The sequence below is a fragment of the Neolamprologus brichardi genome, chromosome 9 (assembly GCF_056152115.1).
Source record: "Neolamprologus brichardi isolate AB-2024 chromosome 9, ASM5615211v1, whole genome shotgun sequence".
NCBI classification, from domain to species: domain Eukaryota; kingdom Metazoa; phylum Chordata; class Actinopteri; order Cichliformes; family Cichlidae; genus Neolamprologus; species Neolamprologus brichardi.
Genome location: NC_142112.1, coordinates 36503321 through 36530573, shown reverse-complemented (window position 1 = coordinate 36530573; position 27253 = coordinate 36503321). Strand labels below are relative to the sequence as shown.

At 42.7% G+C, this 27253-nt stretch overlaps 1 protein-coding gene across 2 annotated transcripts in view; it reads right to left on the bottom strand.

The window, feature by feature from the left end:
• The window catches only part of rps6ka3b (ribosomal protein S6 kinase A3b), a 70894-nt gene that overhangs the window by 24583 nt on the left and 19058 nt on the right, over positions 1 to 27253 (bottom strand). Inside the window, exon 1 of one of the 2 annotated variants that reach the window (XM_087846491.1) lies at positions 18428 to 18484. The exons of the other annotated variant lie outside the window; for it this stretch is intronic. Within the exon in view, the coding sequence (XP_087702617.1) occupies positions 18428 to 18469 (42 nt within the window). The 5' untranslated portion in view covers positions 18470 to 18484. Of the gene's footprint in view, positions 1 to 18427; positions 18485 to 27253 lie in introns of those variants that run through there. 2 annotated transcript variants of the gene reach the window in all.

The window sequence follows — 27253 nt, the reverse complement described above, 5'->3', positions numbered from 1 at the left end:
CTCCTCTGCCTCTCCCTCTCTGCGCCTACCTCTCTCTCCCTCTGAGAAATCCTCGCCTCGCTCCCTCCCTACTTTCCTCCCTCGTTCCCTCTGATTCTCTCGCCTTTTCTATCTTTATTTGAACCATTCTCACCTCTCCTCCCCGGATCACACCTCTCCCTCTCTCCTCTTTCTCATTGGAAAGTCACACGCTGGAGTCGGGAGGGACGTGTAATAGATGTGGAAAAAGTAATCAGATACTCTACTTGAGTAAAAGTACCATATAAGATCTCTTCAGTGCCTGAAATGTGTCCAAAACAAGTGATGAAACGTAACAAGTACTACAGCTGTGAGCCTCAGCTCGGATATTTTTCTATGAATAAAATGTATTTAAAATGCTTCTTTCAAAGGTTCAATCATTAAAGAGGACACGGGCCTGGACAGCAGCACATAAAGCTATGGAGTGACTCCTTAAATGATCCATAAAAAAATAAGTTACTGCCTCGTGTAAAGCCCGACTCTTTGCCAGGCTTAATCTTTCAGTTCCCTCCCTGGACAGCGCTCGTACACGCAGCAACCTTCACGCTCGCCGTCACCCGTGAGTCACTTAAACACCGCTTTTCATGGCTAATCCTCGTTAGTCAGAGGCTCTCGCCGTCTGTTTTTCAACACGTGGTCGTGTAAACAGTGAATCTATTTGAGGACGAGCAGCACGCCTGGTATTTAAACTCTTCTTTAGCTCTTATTTAACAGGAAGCTGTGGTTCGCTGTGCACTCGCCTTTATTTACACTGACATCATTTTATTTGCATAACTTTATGGCTCAAACTTGGTATGAGGCAGAAAATCACAGCTGATTAGCACAGTTACATTTTATGGTCAAATACACACATTTGGATACAATCACAACCAGCTGTGAGAGAAACAGGATGTGAATTACTCCAACCTGCCTGCTGATCCACTCATTGCCTTTCAGCATCCCAACTTTCCTTTACTTCTGTCACTGCTTCACAGCTGAACTCACTCCCTGACTTTAGCTCAGCTCACGTCTTCTTTCTTACTTTCATATTTCCAGTTTAATCACAATTAAAAGTATAAGTAAGTATCTTTTTTTATCATAACCATGTCTGTCATATGTGAGCATCATTACTTTCAACTTCAAAATATCCTTATATATATATATAACTTCTTTTTAATATTTTTATCAACGCAACAAAAGTTGTTAGTTTTACTAAAATGTTGTTACATTCGCTGCCTCTATATCAGACTGTAAAATACTGTTTTCCTTAAAGTGGGCTTTTATTTACTCACACATCAAATATATTTTGGTTTATGAAACATAACTATATTAACTATATTTTAACTGTACAAGGACCAGTAGCGCTTATATGAGGGTGATTATTCTGACACAGGAAAAAAAAGAGAAAACCTGAGTTTAACAGCTAGTTCAGAGTCAAATATTATTCAGCTCTTCGCGCTAACATCACAGCGCTGAATGTAAATGAGACCAAACATCCAGACTGAGGCTGAGAGCTGCAAACAGCTGATAAACGCACAAAAACAATTTGGACGCTGCTGACTGATGGAAATAGACGGAGAAAAACTGACGGGTTTCGCATTGTTGACGTTTTGAATATACTTGTGTGTGTGTGTGTGTGTGTGTGTGTGTGTGTGTGTGTGTGCGTGTGTGTGTGTGAGTCAGAACGCAGATGGAGGATCAGAGCTGCAGCAACAGGATGCTCATGTAGCACCTCTTAATCACAGGATTAAAACTGCAAACCCTGCACCTGTGCACCAAGCACACACACAAATATAAATAACACACACACACACACACACATATAAATAACACACAGGTATACGCACACCTGCATGCCCCCACACATGTTAAATGCTTCTTTTACCTGTTATTATCCTCATTATCTTATATTTACTTCTTATATATAAAAACACACTGATGGTGTTTCAACTTCCCTCTGCTGTTACGGTTCATTTCTGCGCGCACACACACACACGCACGCACGCACACACACACACACACACACACACACACACACACACACACACACACACTGAAGAAACCCTGCTGATCAATGACTGAACTAATTACCGGTGATCTGATCTGCTCGTGTTTAGCTCCACACTCTTGGACTCTACTGGAGAGGCTTTGTGTGATTTATCTGATAATGAACTCCTCCTCCGTCTGAAGCAAGCTCCTCCCTGTTTAACCCAACTTTCTTCTGATTGGCCCTTCACAATCCAGGTGCATGAGCGACAGGTGGGTGGGGCTTCTGACCACCACAGACATTAAACTGGCACAAAAACACGCATTAAAGATGTTTTGTAACTATCCTCTGCAGAATTTAGCTAAAACTTCCACCACCAGGGGGCAGTGTTTTACCTGTCGCTGGTCTTTTTGTGGTTTTTCCAGCTTCCCAACAATACTTTACCTTTTTTCCAGACCATCATTCAGAATAAAAATGTTTAAAACTTTAACACTAAATAAAGGTTATGGTGACTCGCTGCACCCTCTTATGGAACAAATTGGTATTACACTAAAGTACGACTTCGCCTACTTCAGTTTCAGCGTCAGACAGAAATACTAGCTCGTTTTTTGTTTTGTTTTTTAACACTCACAGGATTATAGAGCTGGGCAATATTTGGATTTTATCCTCAATAATCACTTTTGGTTTCCCAGGCTATGAATGCATTTACTCTTCTGCATTTTGCTGTTACAGTGTAATAAATGAAGTGCATTTCCTTTTCCCTAAAAGTTCAAACTCATAGTGTTTAGGTCAAGCCAAGATTACGGTGGCCCCGAGAGGTCAAATGCACTGCAGCCTAAATAAACACGAGCAAATGCACAAAAAACACAGCAGACGTGATTAGACAATAACATGACCCAACCGCTGTGGAAGCAACAGAAACCAAACTATTCAAAGGATTGTTTTTAGAAAAGAAGCAGAGAAACAAAATGTAATGTAATTTGTGTTTTAATTGCACGATTCATGTGTTTTGTGAGCTTTTGTAACGTTTTCCTTTTTTTGACCTCTCAGGGCCACCGTACAAGAGGACTAAAAGAAACTCTTCAGTCTACAAAGTTCATCTAGAGGAGGAAACACTCAAAGTTGTCACAAAGTCCACCATCTATTGCCTGTCAGCTTAGCTTTTCTGTCACTTACTTCATCGGCGCTGCACCGACTCTCCAAGGGACTCAAGCCTGCTGCACCCAGCCCATCAGACTTCCTGCAGTGCAGGCATTAGCAGGGATTAGAGGTGCCTCCCTCCCTACCATATGAACTTGTGTCCTTTTTTATTTATAAGTTAATTTTTCTTTTAAATTCTATTTAAAGTTAAAGAAACACGAATAATTCATCCCCGAGCATCAGTGTGGAGCTCTACCGTAACATCCTGAGCCATCCAAGGTAGAAGATTTAGAGGAAACGAGCTAAACTGGGCCATCTCGTATCAGCACGGACACGAGAGGGAACAGTTCGGCTCTCTGTCCTCCACCCTGGAGCACATCGTCGGGGCCGAGTGGGATTTCCAGCGGCTAGAAGTTAAATCAGGAAAGGTTTTTGATTTTTTCCAGCGTAACACTTTGTGTTAGAATATGTGAGTCTATATCAAGATTGCTTTAAATTGTTTACCAGCATTTTCAACGTGCATTAAAGTGAAAACTGTTATTTGTCAAGACAATTTGTGGAAAAACTCAAATGTCAAAACTGACTGAGCAGAGAGGAGATCCTGACTCTCTGCCCTGACGAAATGCCACTCGTGCAGTTCGGTGAATTACAGCTGTTTTCTAGGCCACAGGAGACCCTATAAAACCATTTTACATGCATGTGTTAATTGGCAGTTTGGCATTTTAACTTTAAAGTCAACACTCACAAGCACAACAAACCAAACTGCTGTTAACGTCAACAAATCAGAGTCTGTTGTCTGCTCTTGCCACTGTGTCCTTCCTGACCTCTGACCTCCTTCTGTGCTTGTTTCGGGTGTTGGGCTCTACAGAAAACTCCCCGTGACAAACCTGAACCTGACAACCACAGCAAAAAAATCCTTTCAGGATTTAAAAATTCCCTCATCCAGTCGTCCAGAAATATCCGCCGTGATGCGTTTACTGACACGCTCGAGTACCAAACCAAACAAACAGAAGCTCCTGTAAACAGGTCTGAGAAGCACATCTGGCCACGATGCAGCGGAGCAGCTTCACATCATCTGTCTGCCGTCTGATCTAATTAAGAGGCCAGATTGAGTCGGTGTGATGCTGTTACACACTTCTGCAGCAGCAGACCTCGCCGGCGGACACATTACAGCCGCCAGATTAGATTAACATAAACTGAGCGCATGTTTCCAACCTCTGCTCCGACCGGGAAATCAACTCGAGCTGTACGTGCGACCGGCTTCAGGGAGATTTCCTCGTGCATTATGAATTAAAGTGTGCCACTGTTGCTGATGCTGCAGATCACGGGGTCAGACATGACTGAGACGGGGACCCAGGTGACGTGTTTTTTGTAGCAAACAGAGCCCGCAGAGCCTGCAATATTTTATTATATTGTTATATTTTGTGCAGCTTTAGGAAAACTAAGAAAATGTCTTGGCCAGATGTTCACTCTCCTCAATTTTCCCTTCACTGTAAAATTAAGCACTCTGTGTTTGTCCGTCAGTCTGCTCTTGACCTCTTGGCCTCTTAATCTTTGAATTCAGCTGTTTTCAGTCCCGGTGCCGCCCGTGCATAAAGTCAAACACCTCAGCTCAGTCTGAGTTTGTGAACATTTGAATGAGCTGTTCTAACAAACTCACTGAATTCAACTGTAACAGGATGCTACTGTTGCAACAAGCTCGTTTGTGAAATCTCTTCCTTCCTAAATATTGCACGATTAACTGTAAGATGTTGTTATTGCAAAGGCGAAGCACTTAGGAAGCACAGCAACCGAGCCATGAGAGAAAAAGTGACACTGACTTTTCCCCGTAGCCGTCACCAGCGCTCTGCAGAGTCCAAACCTCCTCTGATATTAACATCGGCACAAAAACTGTGCACCGGGAGCTTCGTGGTATGGGTTTGCATGACTCGTGCAGGTGTACTGTAGTGCTGTATACTGTACATGGTGAGTTTGTTGCTGGATACCCAAGTAAGCAAAGTTTCAAGTTTGAGGTCATTTAGATCAGCGGTTTATGTCGACAATATTTTCACGGACTGGCCTTTAAGGTGTCACAGATAAATACAACAAAATAAAACCAGTACGGTACCAAAAAAAAAAAAAAAAAAGACCCAGGGAAACCGAACTAATGATAGAAACAATTTAAAAAATAATACTGAAAACCGATAAAAACCCTGAAAACCATAAATTTCACACCCGAGCCTCAACTCTCGCGGCCCGAAACCAAACGACTCACGGACCAGTACCGGCCGTGGCTCAGGGGTTGGGTTAGATGAGTCCCTCTCATATTACAATCATTCATTTATTACTCAGAAGGAAAACTGTGGTATGAACTGCACTGTGTCTCCTGAAAGTACCTACAGTTAGTTTTTATGTCTTTATTATTAAGAATTTGTTACTATGTATTATATCTTATAAGATATAATACATAGTAACAAATTCTTGTTACTATGTAACAAATTCTTGTTACTTCACTTGGTAACAACCTTGATGCTTGACTAGCTTTGAACCAGGAAATCTGCTGATCCTGGCGCCTCTTTCATATTGTGTATAAGTAGTTTCGTGGGATGCTTGATGCTTCAGTTTACAACCTAGCTTTCTCTTCTTCTATATGAAATATACTTTCTGTCTTCTGCACTGACTCCTTCACTTATTTATTTACTGAGGATTTTACCAAAGCCAAAAACCGCAGTTCCTCTACTGTCCACTTGAGGCAGTCTCCAAAAATTGATGCTAAACGTCCAACTTTACAGTAGAGACATCCTGCTAAAAACAAACCCAGCTTTGGCCTCTACGGCTAATTTCATCCTTTCAGAACTGTGCTGGGTTAAACTCATCCAAACATGTTTTTTACTTCAATATTTGATATAATACATGTTGCTGTGCAGCAAGTTGTAGCACCAGCTTGTTGAAGAAGTCTGTGCCTGTGTGGTGAGTGAATCGCTACGATTTCAGGCCTAATTAACACAAACTGTTCCACGCTGTTGTCCAACAAACATGACAAAAACAACCCCGGGACATTTTATGTGCAGTCTTTGATGTTGCTAATAATTCATTAAGACTGAAACACGTCAGAAAGCTAAAGTTTCGCTCTCAAAACTGAGTCGTTGTTCTTTTTGATTACATAACCTGGACACAAACGTAACTCCATACCAACGTTCAGTCACGCGTGAAACAGAAATACATTCAATTGACATACTGTCCAAAAATAGCATCATGGTCGACCTTTGCAGGGGGACACTGCTGGACAGAGTACAGCTGATTTATAGAAATGTGTCCATTAGATCGACGACACTCTGACATGTTGTTGTGGGACAAAGACCTTTGAAGCTGATGGTAGGACACGTCAGATTTTGAGAGGACGTAACCCGACTCCCCTGAAGCCTTAACAGCCCCCAACACAGACACACACACACAGATACACAATGAATTAATTATTCTTGCCTACATATAAGTATATGTATAACAAATACACTTCAGCCTCAATTTTAAGGCCATCAAATTAACATTTTCTTCAGAATGAACAGCAAATCTGAACTGTGTGCCATCTGGTTTCAGAAATATCACCACACCACCAGCTGATTTCACAAACACGCACACCCACGCCGAGCTGAGACTCGGTCCTTTTGGTACCTGAGCTCAGAAAAGCAGGAAAACTCAAAATAAACCTCAGTTTCCACCAATTTAGAGCCAAATATCCTCTGAAATCAAAGCTGTCAGCGCTGCGAGGACTCCTTCAAATGTTCAAATGCATTGCAATTGGATCAATATTACAGCTTGTCTTATTTATCACCTGCTGATGAGCACATTTTTACTGCCAGGAGGATGTAAGACGACTATTTTATGCCCCGCGTGCAGAGAAACTCACAGCCAGACTGGACGGCTTCGGTCCACAGCAGTCTAAAACCGTCCCTCCAGGTTTCTCCCAGCGGACGCCGTTCTGGTTCGGTCTCAGGAGTTGTCGGAGCGACTTTAGCCGACTCCTCAGTGCTCTGATGAGGCCGACGAGAGCGCTCACGCATGCCGGCTTGGCCTCGGCGGTGGCGGCGGCACACTGTGTCATCACAAGCTGAACTGAACCGAGGAGCCGGGAGCTGCAGCGGCGATAACTTTGGACTCAGGCGGACAAACTAGTGTGTGTCTGTGAGTCAGTGTGAGGGGATACCCGGAGGAAGAGGAGGAAAAGGAGAGGAGGAGGAGAGATCCAAATCCAGAAGGGAACTGGGATCCCCCCTCCCGCCCCACTTCTCTCCAGTCCTCAACCAACACGCAGCTGTAACCTTCCACCCAGTGTTTCCACCAGGTGTCCTGGAGATCCCCACTCCCTCACATAACTCTCCGACCCACCACTAAATACCACAAGGAAGAAAACTCCCACATCTATTTTCACACTCAGGCGTTCACATCCCACATGCAGATTTCACTTAAAAATATCAATGAGTGCGATCTTTAAAGTGTCAGCTGAACACGCTGGAGTGTAAATATTTCATTTAAGACACAGATTCATTCATCTACATGTTTACTCCTTCTCATGCTGACTCACACAGACAGGAAGGTCGTTGCAAATACACAAGAAGAAGAAATCTATCAGAAATCAGGGGTTTCCCCGCAAAGATACTTCTAATAAATAGACACACAAAAAGGCCCATTCAGAGGCTGTTAATGTGCATACTGGTGATGTTATTGAAGTCTAATTATTACCAAACTATAATAGAAGACTGTTTTAACAGCTATTTATAGACTGTTTTAATAAGGTTGGGTTTGTGAATAAAGTGTGACACTGACATGAGCAAATACTAAAGTTCAAAATCCAATCAGGGGCACATTTAAGCCTGACAACACTGTGGAATCTTTTCTGTACAATTTCCAGGTTAAACAACATCATTCCTTGGAAAGTTGTGCAACAGTGTGCAACTGCCTTTTAGGTATGTTTCTTCCCAAAGGAGAGGCGTGGCAGAGCTGATTCCCTGTCAGCACCTTTGTACGCTGAATATTTTTAATGCCTCTATTTGTGTTTAGCATACCTGTATGGCTTCTTTATCTATGACTAGAGATGGACCGATCTGATATTACGTATCGGTATCGGTCCGATACTGACCCAAATTACTGGATCGGATATCGGCGAGAAATAAAAAATGTAATCCGATCCATTAAATATCAAAAAAGCACCTCACAAAACTTGCTACACGGCGTAACTCGGCTCATAACCGTAGCACGTTGGAGCAGTGTGGTCACGTGATAGAGCAGCTGTGTGTATTTGTAGCCTTGCTACCAAACCAGCATTTCATCTCCGAGGAAGTTTTCCCAGAGAGAAGTAAAGCAAGTGTGTAAGTTCATCTCTGAATTTCTGTAAAGCATTCCCGCGTTAAGCTTAACAACCAATATATGGAGCGACTGCCTCTTCTTGCCGCTACTTCAATCGTGAAACTGCTTAATGATCAGCTGATCGGCTTTTCTGTCGCGAGTCCGTCTCTCTTCTTTGTTTTTGGCCCACTTTGCACCAGAAAGAGGAAACCAGCGGCTGAACAACAGCAGCACGATTAAGCTTGATAAGATGTTGTTAGAATTTATTTAATATTACTTTCTACACCAGGATCTTTTTCTACGCAGCTGACGGCTGGTAACTGTGCAGGGGCGGATCTAGCAAAGTTTAGCCAGGGGGGCCGATGGGGCATGAACAGGGAAAAGGGGGCACAAAGACATACTTTTCTTTCTTATTCTCATTTAAAATATCTATCTTTTAATAAATAATTATCTGACTCTTACACCCAAAGTTTTAATCTGATGTAAAATCTATAGAAGTCCATTACTGTATATAGTAACTGTTAAGTCTAATATACCCTAGTAAGCTGTAGTACTTTTTCCTTTGGGAAAGTACCATCTGTGCAGTCTGCAGTTCTGTTGAAGAAAGATGTTGAATCTATTTAATTATTCTTGAAAATTAATTTATTTCTGTGCATTTTCCCCCTGCATCAAATTAAAGTTGATTACGTCGATTAAGCATCATGAGGTGGAGGGTGGTTCCCTATTTATTTATTTTTGCTCAGAGTTTGCAACCCTATTAGTTAGGTTGCTTAATATTTCTGCTAAGTACTCTTTAAAATACCAGAATAGGGAGGATGGAGCAGGTTTAAGTTTATTAGATTGATCAGTGTTGCTGAACTATGAAATATTTTGGGTGCAGTGTATTTTTTTACATACAGGTATAACAGAATAGCTTTAGTGTTGTTGTTCATTTAAACTTGAGTATAAACTTATACAAAATGCAGCAAGATATAAAAAAAAAAACAGTTTTATTGATTAAAAACACACTATATCGGATTCATATCGGTATCGGCAGATATCCAAATTTATGATATCGGTATCGGACATAAAAAAGTGGTATCGTGCCATCTCTATCTATGACACATAAAAAAAGTTCAGATGTCATTAATTATGGCTCCTTTCTGTCACTAAGTATCTGCCTCGAGGCCTCTACAGCTGCAGATCTTCCTGCTCCAGCTCTGTTAGCCATGGTTTGCTGCACAACATCACAATCTAATGATTAAAGTAGAACATTTTTAGATAATTAAATGTTAAATAATGCAAAACAAAAACAAACAAAACAGAACTGTGTAAATGCAAGAATAAAGGCCTGGGGTCAGAAATGAGAAGAATCAGTGACTTGAAGCTGCGACAGGATGTTCGAGTAACATAACCTGGTGTTTAACACGTCAGCGCATGTTACCAGAAAACTGTTTTGATCCAGATGTGTGCTGAGAAATGTGACGAGATGTCACAGCGATGAAGATCTTAACAGCTGTGAATATGTGGTGGAAAGACACCTCGAGGATACTTCAGCAATTTTTAATACAGCATCAAGTCGCTTTAAGTTCTGGGATATTGAAATTAATCTCATGTGAACTAGAAGGACAACAGTGCAACAACGCCCAAAAAGCAACACCTGGTTTATTCTGTAGGGATGTTTTTGTTGGTGATAGCATGCAGAGGTAACAAATCCCCATCACACATCCCACACTGAAGGTTTGGTGTGTCTCCCAGGACAGTCTCACTGCTGTGACTCTGACCAACCAAAGGGTGGGCCTGACGTCGTCTAATGGGCCTTGTGTTCACTCCATGGCACCATTGGGCCTGAGCACATGTGACACATGTGAAAGGGTCTGGAGAACGAATGGAGATCGTTATCCTGCCTGTAACATTGTTCACCATGAGTGGTCTGATGATGGGTGAGTAATGATCCGGTGAGGCACATTCACAGAGGGCTGCACAGACTTCTACAGGCCAGGCATCGGCACTTTGGAGCCTCCTCTGTCACACTGGTCTGGTGCAGTGGGTCCTGGGTTCCTCCTGCTGCACAATAACGCTCCAGGAGGATGAAGTTACAGCAAAGTGGACAAACCTAAATGTTTTCACTTTGAATTCAACCCTCTGTAGGCTGATCGCTTTCATTCCCATCAAACAATGAGGCATCCTTTCATTCCTAACACATTACCCAGTTCATATCAGCAGAGACTGATTTCATTCCAGTGGAGATCTGTGTATGACTGTATTAGGCTGTAAACCTACAGTATCTAGTGTCTTTATTATGCTGATACAATAGCTCGTGTTCAGCCAGCGCCGTTATGCACATTCTCCTCATTTTCACAACTCTGTTCATTTGTGCACAGATTCAATCGGCACATCAGTGCTTAAGGTAAACAATAAAGATGCAATGATGCAGGCTTCATGGTGATTCAAGTCAGAATTATGATAATAATCAAGATAAAATCAGGTGCAAATGCACAAAGTGCTCGTCGGTGGTCAGAATGCGACTGACAGGATCGAGTGCAGCGGTGCAGACAAACCTAAAGTGGAACAGCTGATACAGATAGCACACTGATACAAGCACGTCCTTTTCTGTGCATTTGCCCCTTTGACCTAACAGTCACACACACAAGCTGAGGTCAACTCGGGTATCTTGCCCCAGACTAGAAGAACTGAGACCCCCGACCTTCAGATTAGTAGTCGACTCACTCTGACTCCTGAGCCACAGTCACCCTGCTTTGAAAGGACGTGTGAAAAATATAGGAAGTATTCACATTTTAGGAGTTTTCTAAAGTTCTGTGTGTCACAAATATTACTGCTCAAACATATTTTAAAAATATCTTGTATTTAGTCGTGTGGTCCGCCTCTTGCTCATGCAACAACCACACTGTGACACAGACGTGCATAAAGTCAGGCGCTGACGCAGAGGCGACAGTGACGCAAATCAAACATCCACAAAACCCACAGCCAACCCGCTTCAGCTCCAGCACAGACACAATGTGGACGCTTCCCACCAAACATCCTCCACCTGTCGCAAACACCCCGCCCCCACTCGCGCAGACACAATGTGCACAATGTCACCCACCGAAAGGACGGGTGACATTTCTTCGATTACCTCCACCTGTTGTCACCTCTCAGGCCCGTGCGCTCGTTTCCGCGCAGACAGAAACCAGCGAGGCGAAAATCAAAGCAGACTGGGCTGAAAGCTAAAGAGTACCTGCATCGATACTACACTCTGTCAACAGGACGCATGAACTAATAAAGTTGTAGCAGCAGCAGGAAGTTCGGATACACCAACCAAACACTACGTGCCCACACCAACAGCAGACATGAGCAGATGGAGCTAAATAGTCAGACACTTCTGTCCAGTGCAATCACTGTAGTGCTTCACTATAACAGTAAGAGTAGATTTGTCTTTTATATTGTAAATCTGTGTTACAAAAGCTTTAAAATAGTGGTGGAGCAAATGATGAGCACTCCTTTAAACTGCAGGTAAACTTCATAAGGTTTAAACTGCACACGCAGCGAGTTTTGTGTTGGCATTTCAAGGGGAAAATACCGACTGTGAGAAAAACAAACTGCTCATCATTTCAGCTCATTCGACTGCTCACTGCCCCGAGTGGGGCAGCAGCTCGCCGGCTCCGGGCCAACTCTGCGTTAGCCATAAAACAACAGGAAGAACACAAAATCGGATAAATCGCGTTTTATGATGCTGAAATTATCAGAGAGGCAATAACAATGTCTACATGTGCACTTTTCCCCCTGGTCTCCACCCGCTTCAGGCTATAAGCTGTTGTGATGTATCCAACGCACTGATTTGTAGAATCGATTCAATTCCGATTCACAAGGTCCCAAATCGATTCGATTCAATTCGATTTGAATCTGGGAAATTTTGACAGAAATATTATAATTCAGATCAGCACATTTACATATTTTGTATCTATAAAAAGGAAGCTGACACTCGCAAGACTTTATCAAAGGTGTGAGCGTCACAGCAGAGGCCTTTGTGTCAAAGTAGCTGAGGATAAAACCAAAAAACATGAAGGTGATTTTCCTGGCCTGAGATTTTATGAAAATATTCTGCAGTACGTCAAAAACGAAAGAAAACCATTAATCAACATATGAACATTACCTCTGACGTTACAGCGGTTTTATTAGAGACATGGCTAAGCGTTTTGCATTTTGCATAATTTTAAAAAGTTTAAATTTGTTCAGTATTGAACGGCAGAAATTAGGTTTTCTTTTCGGAAGTATATAAAATGAAGAAAAAAAACGTTGGCCGACAGCGCTGTAAACAACGGTAGACTTGTGCGTAACAAGCAAGCAAATAATAAAGAAAACAGATTTTTAGACCGGAAACTGTTCTTGAAGAGAGAGAGAGAGCTGTGCATCGTGGTCGAAGCAAAACAGTAAAAGTCAGAGTGAATTCATTGATTTGAGCTTTAAACTCGGGAAAAATGTTCAGAAAGATCAGAAAATAAATAAATCGAGGTAAAAAATCACAGGGGAGAGAGGGGTGAATGATTGAGCCTGAACTTCTGAAGGTAAATAGCATCATGTCAGAAGTCTTTTAAGCCATTTTTAATCACAAAAATAAAAGTTTTCACCAGTGGTAGGCTAAATATATGCATAAGCTCGTCTAACAATTGTAGCCTGTGTCAAAATAATGACTCACAAACACAAAACTCCCCGATGATCAGACCTGAGCGGCGGGAAGGAAGGAAAGCGGGGATGCACATGTGAAAGTTTCAGCTCTGTTTGTTTAAGAAATAACTGAATGAGGCTTTTGGACAATTTCACATGACTGCCGCCCAACACCAACGATCAGCCAGACACATTTTTGTCACAGACGTGAAACTGGCTCAGTTTTCCCACGACACCGATACTCAAAGCTGATGACATTTAAAGAAATTGTGCTGAACAAAAACAGATTTTTGCTTTCGACGGCGGCACTTTGAGCAGCTTTGGTTGCAGTTTCTCAGCTCTGAAACTTTCACCTGCTTATTTACTTACTTAACAAGTTATGAAAAGATAAAAAATGCACATTTTTGATCAGCCTGTGCAGTTCAAGGGCCTGAAACTTTAATCATAATAGTATGAAGGTTGCACTACTTCATCCGATAAATGAAAGCTACTGCAGAGGAAATGAACCATTCTGATGGTTTAGCTTTAGCTGATTTAATGGGAAAAACTTCATGTATGTCAACAATGTTTTACCTTAACTTCTATTAGTAGGTCCCAGTTTCTCAGTTTCACAAGCACGCGGGTTATTTTAGGCGCCTTTTGTCAACTTTTTATTTACATGCACTGCAGAGTTTGGCCTGGAAATCTTGGCTGCGTCTGAGTTTACTTTAACGGCGGATAGCGAGTGTCAGACAGCGAGAGGAAATGAGAGGAAACATTTCCAGCGTCACATGCATATCCCTTATTAACTGCACTAATAAAAATAGATGCAAGTGGGACTCGAGTAATAATGCCAACCAGGCTGTTGTTATGTATTCCTTATGTGTGTGTGTGTGTGTGAGAAGCTGCTTTAAATTCCTGTTGAACTAAAGCTTTTTCCACTGTTGCTCTCAGCGTGAGTAGCAGTGGGTAAAAGCATCAGCTAAACGCCTCAAATGTCAAAGCAGACGTGTGTGTGTGTGTGTGTGTGTGTGTGTGTGTGAAGCCTCTCTCCATGGCAGCAGCTATCATGGATTGAGCGAGCGGGATTCCATTCCAGACAATCTGTGCCCTCTAAGCCCGTTACGCAATCAAATTAACAGGCCGGATGGCCACCGCGCGCACACGCAAGCACACAAAGAGACACACACGTTTGGGATTTGTCAGGTTAGAGGCATCAAGTGCATTTCCGTCGGCCTCGCATCGAGTGACACACACGGACGCGCGCACGCGAACGCAGAGGCTCAGATCTGAGAGGCACCTGTCAAAGAGATGAAAGCGCGGGTTCAGCAGAAAAGCAGAAACGTTTAATGCAATCAAACGCTGCCTTTTAAAGCTCGGTCTCTGCACGAGAGCTGAATATGACACTTTACGAGCTTTGCGGTAAGTTAGGGGACGGCTGCACGAGGACAGCGACAGCCACCCGCAGGAGATCTGAAAGAAAAGAGCTCCACCTACAGAAACAGAAAACCCAGAGAGGGACGCCACGGTGTGGGACTCAGAGGCACAGCAGGACGCCACGGTGTGGGACTCAGAGGCACAGCAGGACGACGCTTTCTATTAACGTTTGAATCTGTGCGTTTAATCATGAAGCCAGTTTATTAGGAGAGTTCAAGGACCAAAACATTAAAATGACTCTAACCTGTTGGGAGTGACCAACTCCAGATGATCTGCTGTCATGTAATGACTTGGACCATCAATGTTTTTCTGTTTAAAGGGGGCCTGTTATTCTCAGATTGCATTAGAGTAGCTTTGCATGAATTTTATTATTTATTTATTTTTATTATTGTTGTTTCTTTTAATTTATATTTGTTTATTTTGGGGACTATGTTCTTTAATATAAATCTCATGTTATTATTCTTTGCTTATTCTGTAATATAAAAGTCAATAAACATAATGTTTAAAAAAAAAAAGAGTAGCTTTGCATGAATTACAGCTCAAAATAATCCTTGTTTATCTTATACTTTGCAGAACTTCAGTCCATCCTATCCAACCTGTACGTGTCTGAAGTAAACCTTTCTTCTGATTGGCTGTCCCTAGAAAAAAGAAGCTTTGACTCTCCTTACCATATAAGGACAGACACTCCCACTGAGGAGCCACAAGGGGAAAACCCATCTGAAGCACACACACACTGAGCTCATTATGAGCACTGATCACTGGAACAATAAAGTTCAAGCCGAGCGTGTCAGAGGTCAGAGGGCGAGCTGCTTCGAGCTGACAGGAAGGTCTGACAGTAACTGAAATATCCACCCATTACAACCAAAGTATGCAGAAGAGCATCTCTGAACAGAACACACATCCAACCTTGAAAAAGATGAGCTACAGCAGCAGAAGACCACATCAGGCCACTCCTGTCACCTAAGAACAGGAAGCTGAGGTATCGGTGGTCCAGGCTGCTGCTGCTGGTGTAATTTGTCGGGATTAGGGATGCACCGATACCACTTTTTACCGATACCGGTATCGGTATCGGTAAAAAGATACCGGTATCGGGTATCGGTATCGGTAAAAAGTGGTATCGGTGCATCCCTAATCCCGACAAATTACACCAGCAGCAGCAGCCTGGACCACCGATACCTCAGCTTCCTGTTCTTAGGTGACAGGAGTGGCCTGATACCCGATACCGGTATCGGTGCATCCCTAGTCGGGATATTTTCTTGGCAGTAATGTTTAAACACCACAGCCCACCTGAGCACGTTACAAAGCTGAAATCACCTCAAACTGCTTTTGTGAACGTGACAGAATTCAGAAGAGCTCAGAATTCAACCCTTACTGTAAACTTGTAACGCTATGACGATGGTGTGCTGTACACAATATGAGCTTTACAGTATAATACTGTTATTTTAGTGTAATCTCCATAAACAACTCAGAATTTAACATTTCAGAAATGAACGATTAGAGCTTATAAACTTAAATTCTCTTGAATTTTTGCCTTTGCTAAAGAAAGAAATCCTGTATTCCACTGTATCCAATGTACTTTTCATTTCACCAAGAATTTATCTTATTTTATGGTGGTAGTGTGGGTGGAAAGGGACAAATCTGAAAGCGGAAAGCAACAAGAGAAAAAAAAGAAACATAAAAGCTTAATCTGCGAGACGGCGGATCAAAAAAAAGAAAAAAAGACACGAGTAAGAAATGAGAGAGGGAGGGTAAAAGATGGAGGAGAGAGGCGGATACGATCTGCAGCGGAGGCCGAACTCTATAGTAGAGCGAGAGCATTAAGAATAGATGAGGAGGAGCTCAGGGAGGACATCATCATTAATTCAAGAGCTGGCAAGACAAGATCCTCAATCACGGCTCGGCACATCAGACGCGCTCAGGCTCAGATTTTCATCCTGTTGGTAAGCGATCTACCGAGAAGCACGCGGAGAGAGAGGCGGCTGGGAGGATGTGAATCTGGAGGCTGAGATGATGTAGAGCACAGAAACTCTCCTCGCGGGCTCATCAGTCACAATATCCTTTGTCAAGTGAAAGGTAATGAAAGAGAAAAGTCCACCGCGCGTCCCGAGGTGCTGCTTTCACACGTGCACCACAGCCTTTCTAGACATTACTCATCAAAGACTCAGTGGTCTGTGATGTGCTGGTGCAGGTGCCTGAAGTCACAGCAAACAGGTTGTCACACTTACAAACATCTTTCCACTGTTAATAGCGTTTAATGGCTTCTGGCGTTATAATGAGTTACATTTAAAAAAGTCCGGCCGGTCACTGGGTGTCTCTGTTTTGTTTTGGCTGTGGTAAGCTTTGTCCTGCAGGAGCTGATTGGAGGGTGATTATCTGGATAAGCGGAGCTCGTGCTCAGCTGTAAACGCTCTGACCTTCCTGCAGCCTCCTGTCCCCGACAGGCCCCGCGACTTCCTCCTGTCCTCCACGCACACCGTCAGCCAAGCAAACAGCCGATAAATGCGCGTTCTTTTAACTTAATTATGTTTTTGTAAATACATCGCTGTTTTCTACCCTGCCCACGCACGTCGTCTTCAGTCATTGTCACGAGTTTTCCGTGTTTTTCCCTCCTGTCATCTCCTCTTTAAAATCACGGGAATGAAACACCAAAACTAAACTTAAAAAAACAAAAAATATAAAAATTTAGAAGAAAGAAAAGTTTTCAACTCTGGTATGATCGACTATCTGACACATATTGATCCATTTTCCTATAAATTCTGACCGCTCGCTAAACAAAAATCAATCAGACGAAACCCTAATTAACGAAGCTCGTCAACACGGGGCGAGAGACACTGAGTGACAGTGGGATGGACACAGAGAGAGAGATGTGGACAAAGGAAGGGGGACAGCTCGCAGACAGAAAACTTTGTCGCCATGCCAACCATGTTACCATGGTGATATGTCCATACGACACACACACACCTCGCTGTGATCTGTTGGACAGCAGACCCACTGTCTTTGCACTCGTCCGTCCTTTCATTCGGTCGCTCTCCCCTCTCATTAGAGGAAATCAAAGCGCTTCATCTGATGCCAACAAACACACACACACACACACACACACACACAAACACACACTGCAGCACAGCAAAAACTGGTGAATTACTTTTTTCCTTCCATGTGAGAGACTCATCGCTCACATAAATCCTGCAGTCAGAGATAAATACTCATCAATAATCAATCAAAGCAGCCGGCAAGTGTTACGACTCAGTTCCAGCCGTTCAGCTCACATCCATCCACGTCTGCTCGCTAATTACACACCACTAAATCGCTCGTTGTTGGTGCGGCCGGCCTCACAGCCCGGCATTGTTCAGGCTCTGACATATTCAGCCAACAGAGGAAAACCTAAAGAGCATCACAAAAGCTCAGCATTGTGTTACTGACCCGCTGGGGTTTGCATTCACCCGTTCTCACTGCTTTTATTTTATGTGCTTTAAGCTGCAGCCTCGAGATCAAACGGCGCATCTCCACCTCCTGAGCCACATCTGGCGAGAGCAGATCGCTCATGTCTGAATAACTTTACTCCAACTTTAAGTCAAAATATGCAGAGTTAAGATGAGTCATGAAAGGAAACGGCAGAAATAGCTGACGCTTCCTTACAGCGAGAATATGTTTTTCTGCTGCCAAAGCAAAGCTGCACGTTTGCTCACAACCCCCCACTAAACCTGACACACACACACACACACACACACACACACACACTTCAAAAACAATGCAAACACACCGAGACTACGAGGAAACCAAAGACACTGTGAATCACGAGAAATGTAACAAACGCAGACAGCCAGCTAACGACAATCTGTACCAACAGTCTGTATGTCTGCATGGTGTGTGTGTGTGTGTGTGTGTGTGTGTGTGTGTGTGTGTGTGTGTGTGTGTGTGTACCTGGTACTGCCTGCTTCTAACGTTAAATAAAAGTGTCTTCATCCCGCTTGTCTCCTGTCACCACGCTGCCGCTCAAACTCACTAACTGGACAAACGTGTTACAGCACACAGCACTGATGGACACACACACTCCCTCTCTCTCACACACAGACACACACAGACAGAGGAAGGCCCTCCAGCTGTTCGTCCTGGTGATTAAAGCATGTCCTGTCATTGTTTCCCTGGTAACATCTGCACAGGAAGGCACACATCTGTCCTTGGAGCACCACGCCCCAACAAACTTTACATCACGCCCTCAGAGTCTGTGTCTGTCTGCAGCGGCATGTGATAAACACTGTTTATATTACAGTGTGATTTCCCACAGGTCACTGAACGCATCGTCTGAATACATCTAAAATGATGAAGCTGGAAACCAAAAGATTAGAAAGGAAAGGAGGGAAGGAAACAGAGCAAAGGAGGGCAAATGACAGGAGAGGCCAGGAGGACAAGAACAGGAATAAAAGAGGAAGCGAGGAAAGGAAACAGACCAGAGCCAAGGATGTAAGAAAAGGAAATAGAAGAGATTAAGAAAAGACAAAGAAAAAAATGAAATAAAAGACGAGACAGGAGAGAAATTAAAAAGGAAAGAGGAGAGGAAATGAGAAACGATGAGGTGAAATTAACGAGGAGATAAAAAAGGAAAGTACCTATGAAGGTGAAGAGGACAAAGGAACGATAAAGAGATGATGAAACAAGGAAAACTGACTGGAAAGGAGCAGTAAGAAAAGGAAGTAAGGAAAGGACATGACAGAAGAGAGGACACGAGGAAAGGAAATAAGAGAGAAAGGACAAGCAGGAGAGGAGTTTGTTTAAAATAAAACATAACAAGGAAAGGAAAGCAGACGGCGTTTGTGATTCTGAGAGCAGGAAGTGTGTGACATGAAATTCCACAGGAAGAGGAGGATGATGATGAAGGCTCAGAGGGGGAGGAAGAGGAGGAGGCGGGCAGCTTTGAGTCTCTGTGTCAAATTCCAGCTAGGGTCAGTCAGACATCTGAGAGCATCTTCCTCTCGTCCACCTCCTCCTCTCCTCCTCGGTAATATTAATAAAACAATAAATGAATAAAAACAACCTCCTCTTCCTCGCTCATCATCCAAAATCCCCCTCAGATATTTCCGTATGAGCCACAGAGACCTTTTTACGTGGTTAAACGATCACAGATGGGAGTTTTTTTAGCTTTTGTCTTAAAAAATATTTGTTTTTTACTTATTTTAGTCGATATTTTGCTTCGTTTTGTTTTACATCAAAGCACGAATGAAATATAATAAATATACAACATTATGAGCTGTTTCCACGAGTGAGAATCCCAACACTGCTCGTTGTACGACGTTGTAACCTGAGGTTTTCTGGGTGAAATTACGTCTCACAGATTAAGCGTTTAATCAGGAACCTGCAGACTGAACAATAACTGCTGGCTGCAGGCCCTTTCATCACTGCGTCGCCGCTCATCACCGACAACAACAACAACAACAACAGGAAGCTGATTTTAAATTAAAGAAAGCAATCAGCACGCAGACTTATCGGCCCGTCATCGCGGCAATCTGCAGTCCTATTTTTGTGTCCGCTGAACTTCTAAAGGAAGAAAACGAAAAACAATCAAGCAAAACGAAAACTGTTTCCTGAAGGAAATGATGCTCGGGGCCGATTCTGCTTCACAATAACTGTGAAATTAAATTTACACGTTTCTAATGTGTTTAATTTGAAGAAGCCGTCCATAAAAACAACCAGCAATCAGACACAGGTGTGGCAGTGTTCAGGGGGGCGGAGCTAAAACAGCACCACCGCTCAGTGTGAGACAAAGGAGGATTATTTTGAACTGCAGTTCGTGCTAAGCTTCTGTAACAGTCCAGGAATAAAAACATCACTTTGGATGTTTTTAAGTCAGGATGAAGATTTTTCCTGAAAGACTCAAAACAATAACTGATAGTTTAACAGGTAATGATCGGCCCTGCAGGGTTGTTTTCCTCACTTATAAGGAAGGTCAAAGCATGTAGAGTCATTAATACACTGCTAGGTTGACAGAGAATGAAGGTCAAAGGTCACAAGGCCAGGTTTTGTGTGTGTGGTTTGTTTGTGTGTGATAAATCTGTTCCTGGAGAGAGCGAGTAACCACTGCGCTCAGGAAAAGCGGCGCCGCGTTACACAGATTACATCACCACCCTGTGACCTCACAATGGCTAGACCCACAATGCCTCGTTCACAAAACAGACACACACACACACACACACACACAGTGACCCTGCCTATTACCACAAAGGAATTCACAGAGTGATCCCGACAGAAACTAAACAGAGAGAAAAAGCTTCCCCTCTTCTTCCTTATTATCCACCTCTTCACTTTAATACACACACACACACACACACACAAACACACACACATGTTTCCTCCCTCGCTTTATAACTCTTCCTATCAATCAATATCTCCTCTCTCTCGCGCTTTCTGTATCCATCAATATCCACTTTAGCCAGCGTGGGAGGGGCAGAGGTTTCCATTTTAGGTGTTCAGACCCGCAACACACACACACACACACACACACTTCCTGCCTCCCTCCCAAATACATGCACACTCACTGTGATGACCACAGATGAGAACAAATAGCCTCTAAGTGCTGAACCCAAACACATAAATAGATTTCAGAGAAGAAGAACAAACAGCCCCAAATCTGAGGACAACTTTCCAGTCTAGACAACACACACACACACACACACACACACACTCAAAAACACAGTGTCTGTTGTTTTTTGTTGCAGGTCTGAAGGTTGTGACCGTCTAAATTGTAATTGGATGAGCTGTTTCCAAAGAATGTTGTCTCATACACACAACACATGGACACACACACACACCTGAGTGCACTCAGTAAAATGCCTTGTGTTTGTGTATGTGTGTGTGTGTGTGTGTGGGCGTTTAAAAGACGCCAGAGAAAGTCAGTCCAGATGGCCGGAGAAGATTAAACACCATCTGCCATGAGCGCTTCGTACACAGTCAACACACACGCACACACACACACACACACACACACCCACACACACGCACACACACACACACACACGCACACACACGCACACACACACCACTGAGGATGATTTATAGAATCTGAAACATGACTTCTCTAATAAGGAGATTCGTCACATTTTTTACACTTGTGGTAAAGACCTCGTTCTCAGGGAATAATGAATAATTCACTCCTCCTCCGGCGATCCGTCAGGAGAAACAGGTCGGAACGAGGAAATAAAGCTCCACATGTTATGTCGGGATTCGTTAGCTACAGCGCCTGAGCGTTCAGCGGCAACTTCAGACCGCATTAACCTGCACGTAACAATGCAGAGACTGTACACAAAAGACGGCAGATGAACGTCTGCCATTGTGTTGTTTTGAAGCTGTCCTTTTTGGCTACCATGACGACCGAGCTGATTTATTTCTAATCGAAGTGTCTCTGATGATGAAGTCGTGACACGAGCGACGCCACAGAAGCCTTCTTGATTTCATAATGAAGTCATCTGACGAACCTCTTTCACAGCAGCTGTACACGCTTATTTTAACCATTTTTACATGTAAAACCGCCGCTCAGAGAGACCATCAGACTTCCTGTCAGTGGCTACAATGATGCTTCACAGTCCACAGCTCGTCATGTCGGTTATGTTGCCTCATTTCTGGACAGTAACAGGGAAGGTGACCTAAAAAAAACGTGTGTTTTGACATTAATTTATGCAAACCTCTTCTATAAAACTGTGACTATGAGCAGGCAGTTTACTAGAAGCATATCTGATTTCTTGCTTTTGATGTGATTCATGCCAACCAGAAAACCAGCACTTCCTCCAGATGTTCATCTCATCCTCGCCCACTGAGCTGAAGTCAAAAAGACGACTCAGACATGCTCAAACACCCTCGTCTGCAGCTCAGGCAGATTCTTTATGACGTTTAAGGCTTCAAACTAGAACTAGACACATACAGCTCATACCATAATATCCTCTCTATTCACTTAGATTTCATCTTTCTTTTCCCAAAACATTGCAGCTGAGAAATAGACACTTGTCTTCTGTTTGAAACAGAGTCGTCACAGCAGCTGTGACTCCTGTTTACGAAGCTGTCTGCAGCACATGTAGCAGAGCAGCAACACAGCAAGATACACTGCTGCACATTTAAATAATGACCTCATCATCTAGCCTTCACAGATTTACCATTCATGCAAGTGCATATAAAAGCCTGTGCTTTCCTGCAGTGTTGTGGCATTATAACGACCTCAAATATAGGGATCAATAGTGTAGTGGTTTAGACATTAACCTAATACAATTACACCTCCATCCAGCTTCATCCTGTCTACCCTCCTGTACAGTGCAGAAAGTTGGAAAGGCTGGTTATCGAGAGAGCAGACTGAGTAACCAACGAGTCGGACGGACACCCCTCTGAGATTCCAGACAGCTTTGCACTCTTGGCCACCGGCCAATGGCTTTGAAACCCCTTAAGACACCATAATCCATCAATATGCACCATGCACTACAACCCGACGGTGTAAGAGAAATGGGAAAGCAAGGTGAGTGCAAGAGCTGGATGGAGAGAAACATTCAAGACAGGTAGGAGGTGGGGAGCAAAGCTCAGTTACTCGTTTATTACACATCAATTAACTAACATACAAGTAGGGCTGAGTGATATGGTTTAAAATCCATATCGCGGTATAATTTGAAGCATGTGCGGTAACGATATATATCACGATATATTCTTTTCTTCTGTATAACGTATTTTCCACACTATAAGGCACACTTAAAATCTTTTAATTTTCTCAAAAATCAGCAGTGTGTCTTATGTATGAATTCTGGTTGTGCTTAATGACCTCAAACTGATTTTATGTGGTACACAGCGCACAGAAATCTGTCAAAAAAATTTAATATGACTTTGGTAAGCTATGAAGCTGCACTGCTTGATGAATTGCCGGAGCATTACAGCTGCCGTAGTCAGGAGCCTTGCAGAGTAATCTGGGTCCAAAACTCCGTCCCATTCAGGTCCCAAAGTCAAACGAACACTGAGAGTTAAAAACAGTCTAAATTCTTTCATCTTTAATAAAATGATCAGCGTTGCTGCTTTACATCCAGGCATCCATGAAAACAGAATTTATTAAATTTAACGGAGTTAGAAGTTAGCAGGAAGTTAGCTCGCTAGTTTCTACCTAAACATGACATAGCATGTTCTGTGTGAGAGATCAATAAAAAAAATTAAAACGTACAGCTTTGCTATCACTTCCAACATAAATGAAGACAGGAAACTAAACAGCAGTGACGTTAGTAGGGTTACTGTAGTTAAGCTAGTTGGTATATAATGATGTGCTATGTGATTGCTAGCAAAACAGCTACGTTAGCATAACATTAGCACAGTGAATGCTAACTTTTTTCCACTCGAGAAAAGTTAACGTGAGGGTTTTTAGTGGTCAGGGACAAATGCAATCGCATAGCAGGATGCTATAAACAGACCAAACTTCAGTCAGGAGAACAACTGAGATTATTCATCCACAATACGAGGTTAGTCATTAATATACTGCAACAACATGGGAATAGAGCAGCTGAGAGAGAATTCAGCATTAATGAATCAATGGTAGGGAAGTGGAGGGAGCGCAGTAATTTGCAGATGATATTGTTTGCAGCCGCTGCAATGCTTTGGACCAAAACAGGCGCAGCTTGATGACACCATCAACATGCGCTATTGTGGTAGAGCGGTATAGTCAAAATCTCTATCGTTGGCCAAATTTCTACCGTTTCTACCGCCCACCCCTACATACAAAAATCGCCTTTTTCGATCAAATTCTCCAAAGTGTGTTTGATAATCACGATACTGGCCAAATTAATTGTAGCTCAGCTCTGAAAATGACTTCTGGTCATGCAGTAACCTAAACAGCTAAAAACAAGGAGCAAAATCGTGATGAATGTTGAGCAGCGCGTGCACCAGACTGACCTGTAAAACCTGTAAAAACATCACTGCTCCTCATGATCAAGCAATCATTCATTTAATCAGCAACAAGGTGTTTCTACCGGTAACTGTTCACAAATACCGGACATATTTTATTTTGCCACCCATACAAACACCAGGACAAACATCCACAGACATCACTCTACACATCCACAGGGGGCGCTGTTTAAGGCCTTTCAGCCTTCCCATAGATCCTACAAATCTGCAAGCTACTTTGAAACCCACCTCTGGACTTTTCTCATTAACCCTCTGAAACTAATCACACATTAGCTTTCACTGGCTGTTCTCTCCGGGACACACGTGCTCACTAAACACTACCAATCGCTCGGTTAATCAATAACAGGACGCTGTTCTGGGAAACTGATGGGCTGATTTTCCCTGAACGTATTAATCCTGTTATAATAGCCTGAGTCATAAAAGCTTTCAAACTGTTTTCAGCAGCTTCATGAGAGTATCCTTTTGCTATCACTTCCTGTTCTTTGTGCTCATCTTCATCCCTGTTTTGGGAATTTTATGTCACAGTTTGGTCATTTTGCATCTGATGGTCACTTAATGCTTTTTGTGGTCATTATTTCTATCATTTAGTTTTAGGATATTTTGTTTTACATTTTTCCATAATCTCACAACGATTATTATTATTATTATAGTTATTTTCAACCACTTTGCTGTCAATTTACGTCTTATGTTACTCATTTTGCATCTGTCTAATAATCAGCTCCTCTTTTCTTTATGGCTGGTTTTCATCTCTTTATTTTAGCATTTTTGTGTCACTTTTACGTTAAATCGCACGTCTCTGCAGATGTTTTGTTTTTAAAAGTGGGCCACAGGAAGGAGAAGGTGCTATCATAAGTTTGGCATTGCCTCAATCGATTCTCAGAGGATGACGGAACAAACCTCAGCTCTGCGAGGCTGCACACCTGCGCATTTATGAAATATTTAAGTCCCATTTAAACCATTTAGAGCGACGCAGTCAGCCAGAGAAATCTGCTGGGAGAGCAAAACCCGCGGCGCAGCAGGTCACACAAACTACGAAGCTGGTGCACGTGTGTGTTCAACATGGTGCTCCCACGGCGAACAAGTGACCTCATCCTGATGAGACATGATACTGTGTCTGACACACACACACACACACACACACACACACACACACACACACACACACACACACACACACACACACACACAGCTGAACAGCAGCGGCAGATGGCAGCAGATGTTAGTTGGTCCCTCAGAGAGCAACGATGTTCCTTCGGCTGTCTGGAAACTCTTTTCTGCCTCACTGGGGGCCTTAGCGAGTGTGTGTGTGTGTGTGTGTGTGTGTGAATGAGAGCTGAGGCGTGTGTGTGTGTTTCAGTGCTTTTAGTCTGTTTTTTATCGGCTCTTACTGGCTCACAGGCGTAGTTGGGTGGTTGTCTGCACATTTGAGTGCACATATAAGCCAATCCAATGAGTCTCTGTCACTTTAGATAACAAACCACAGCAGTTCCTCTCATTTCCTGCCAAACGATAAACAAAAATATCTGCTATATTTGAGGAAATGAAATCCTACTTTGCAAAGCTGCTGGTGAATTTCCTTCTGGCTCGTGGTCAAACATCACTGACTGTTGTTGGCACTACGGGTCGACCCATTAATAGCAAGTACAACTTAAAGAGTTTTAAAAAAAGCAGCAGCATCTTTTAAGTGATTCTGCATGTGAGGTTTTTACGTCTCTGACATGTTTGAAATGAAACTCAGTGCTCCCGTCCACTCTTCACGATGGCCTCGAGGCTTTTCAGGAGTTCAGGATGGAAATTATAAAGCAAGCTTTTGAAGTTAGCTGACTCACGAAGATTCACCAAGTCTCAGCAAAGATCTGCACCAAAGCGTCTCCTGACATGTTGTGATGAAATCTGACCACAGTGACACAGACTAAACCCAAACACACTTCCTGTGTGTTGAACTTCAACTATTTTGCTGTTGTTGGATTATTTTGTGCCTCGCAGGCGTTTAATCATTTATGAACAGATATCTTTCTAATAATTTTGCTTCTCTTTATAGTTGCGTAATATCGTTTGTGTCACATGTTAGTCACCTCTGAGCTCTTTCTGTTCATTTTGCCTCCATGGTTGCTTCCCATCGTTTTGTTTCACATTTTGATTGTTTGTGTCTCTCTGTGGTCCTTTGACTGTTTCTCGTGATCACTGAGATCTCTGTCTAATCTCTTTATAGTTGCTCAATATTGTTTTGTGACTGTTTTGGGCCATCGTTTTGTCATTTTGGTATTTTTATGATCACCGAGCTCTCTTTTTAATTATTTTGCATGTCTTCATGTCTGCTCCCCAAAGCTTTGAGTCTGGTGTGTATCATATTTGTAACATTTGGGAGAGCAAACCGATCATTCTCATCATTCTTTCTCATTTTGCACGTCTTCATGGTTGCTGTCCATGATTTTGGGACTGTTTTGGCCTCTCTGTAGTATACCTCCATGGTTATTGAGCTCCCTTCCTGATCATTTCCTTCTTTTTGTCCTTTTCTGTCACACTTTGGCCATGCTAGGTCAGGCTTTGGTCATTCTGGTCTTTATATGATCACTGAGGTTGATTTTTAATCATTCTGAAATCCTCTTTTTGGCTGTTTTCTATCGTTTTGTATAATTTTCTCACATTTTGCATCTTGTGTTTTCTGCATTTTTGCTTCTTTTGGTTCCCCCTGCCATCATTTTCTGTCCCATATCAAAGTTTTAGTTGTTTTATTAGTAAGTTCTCTTTTTAAACTTTAGGTTTCATGTTTTTTTTATTTACTACAATCAGCCTGGCTCGTGTAGTGTCTCAGTTACACGCACACCCTGTTTC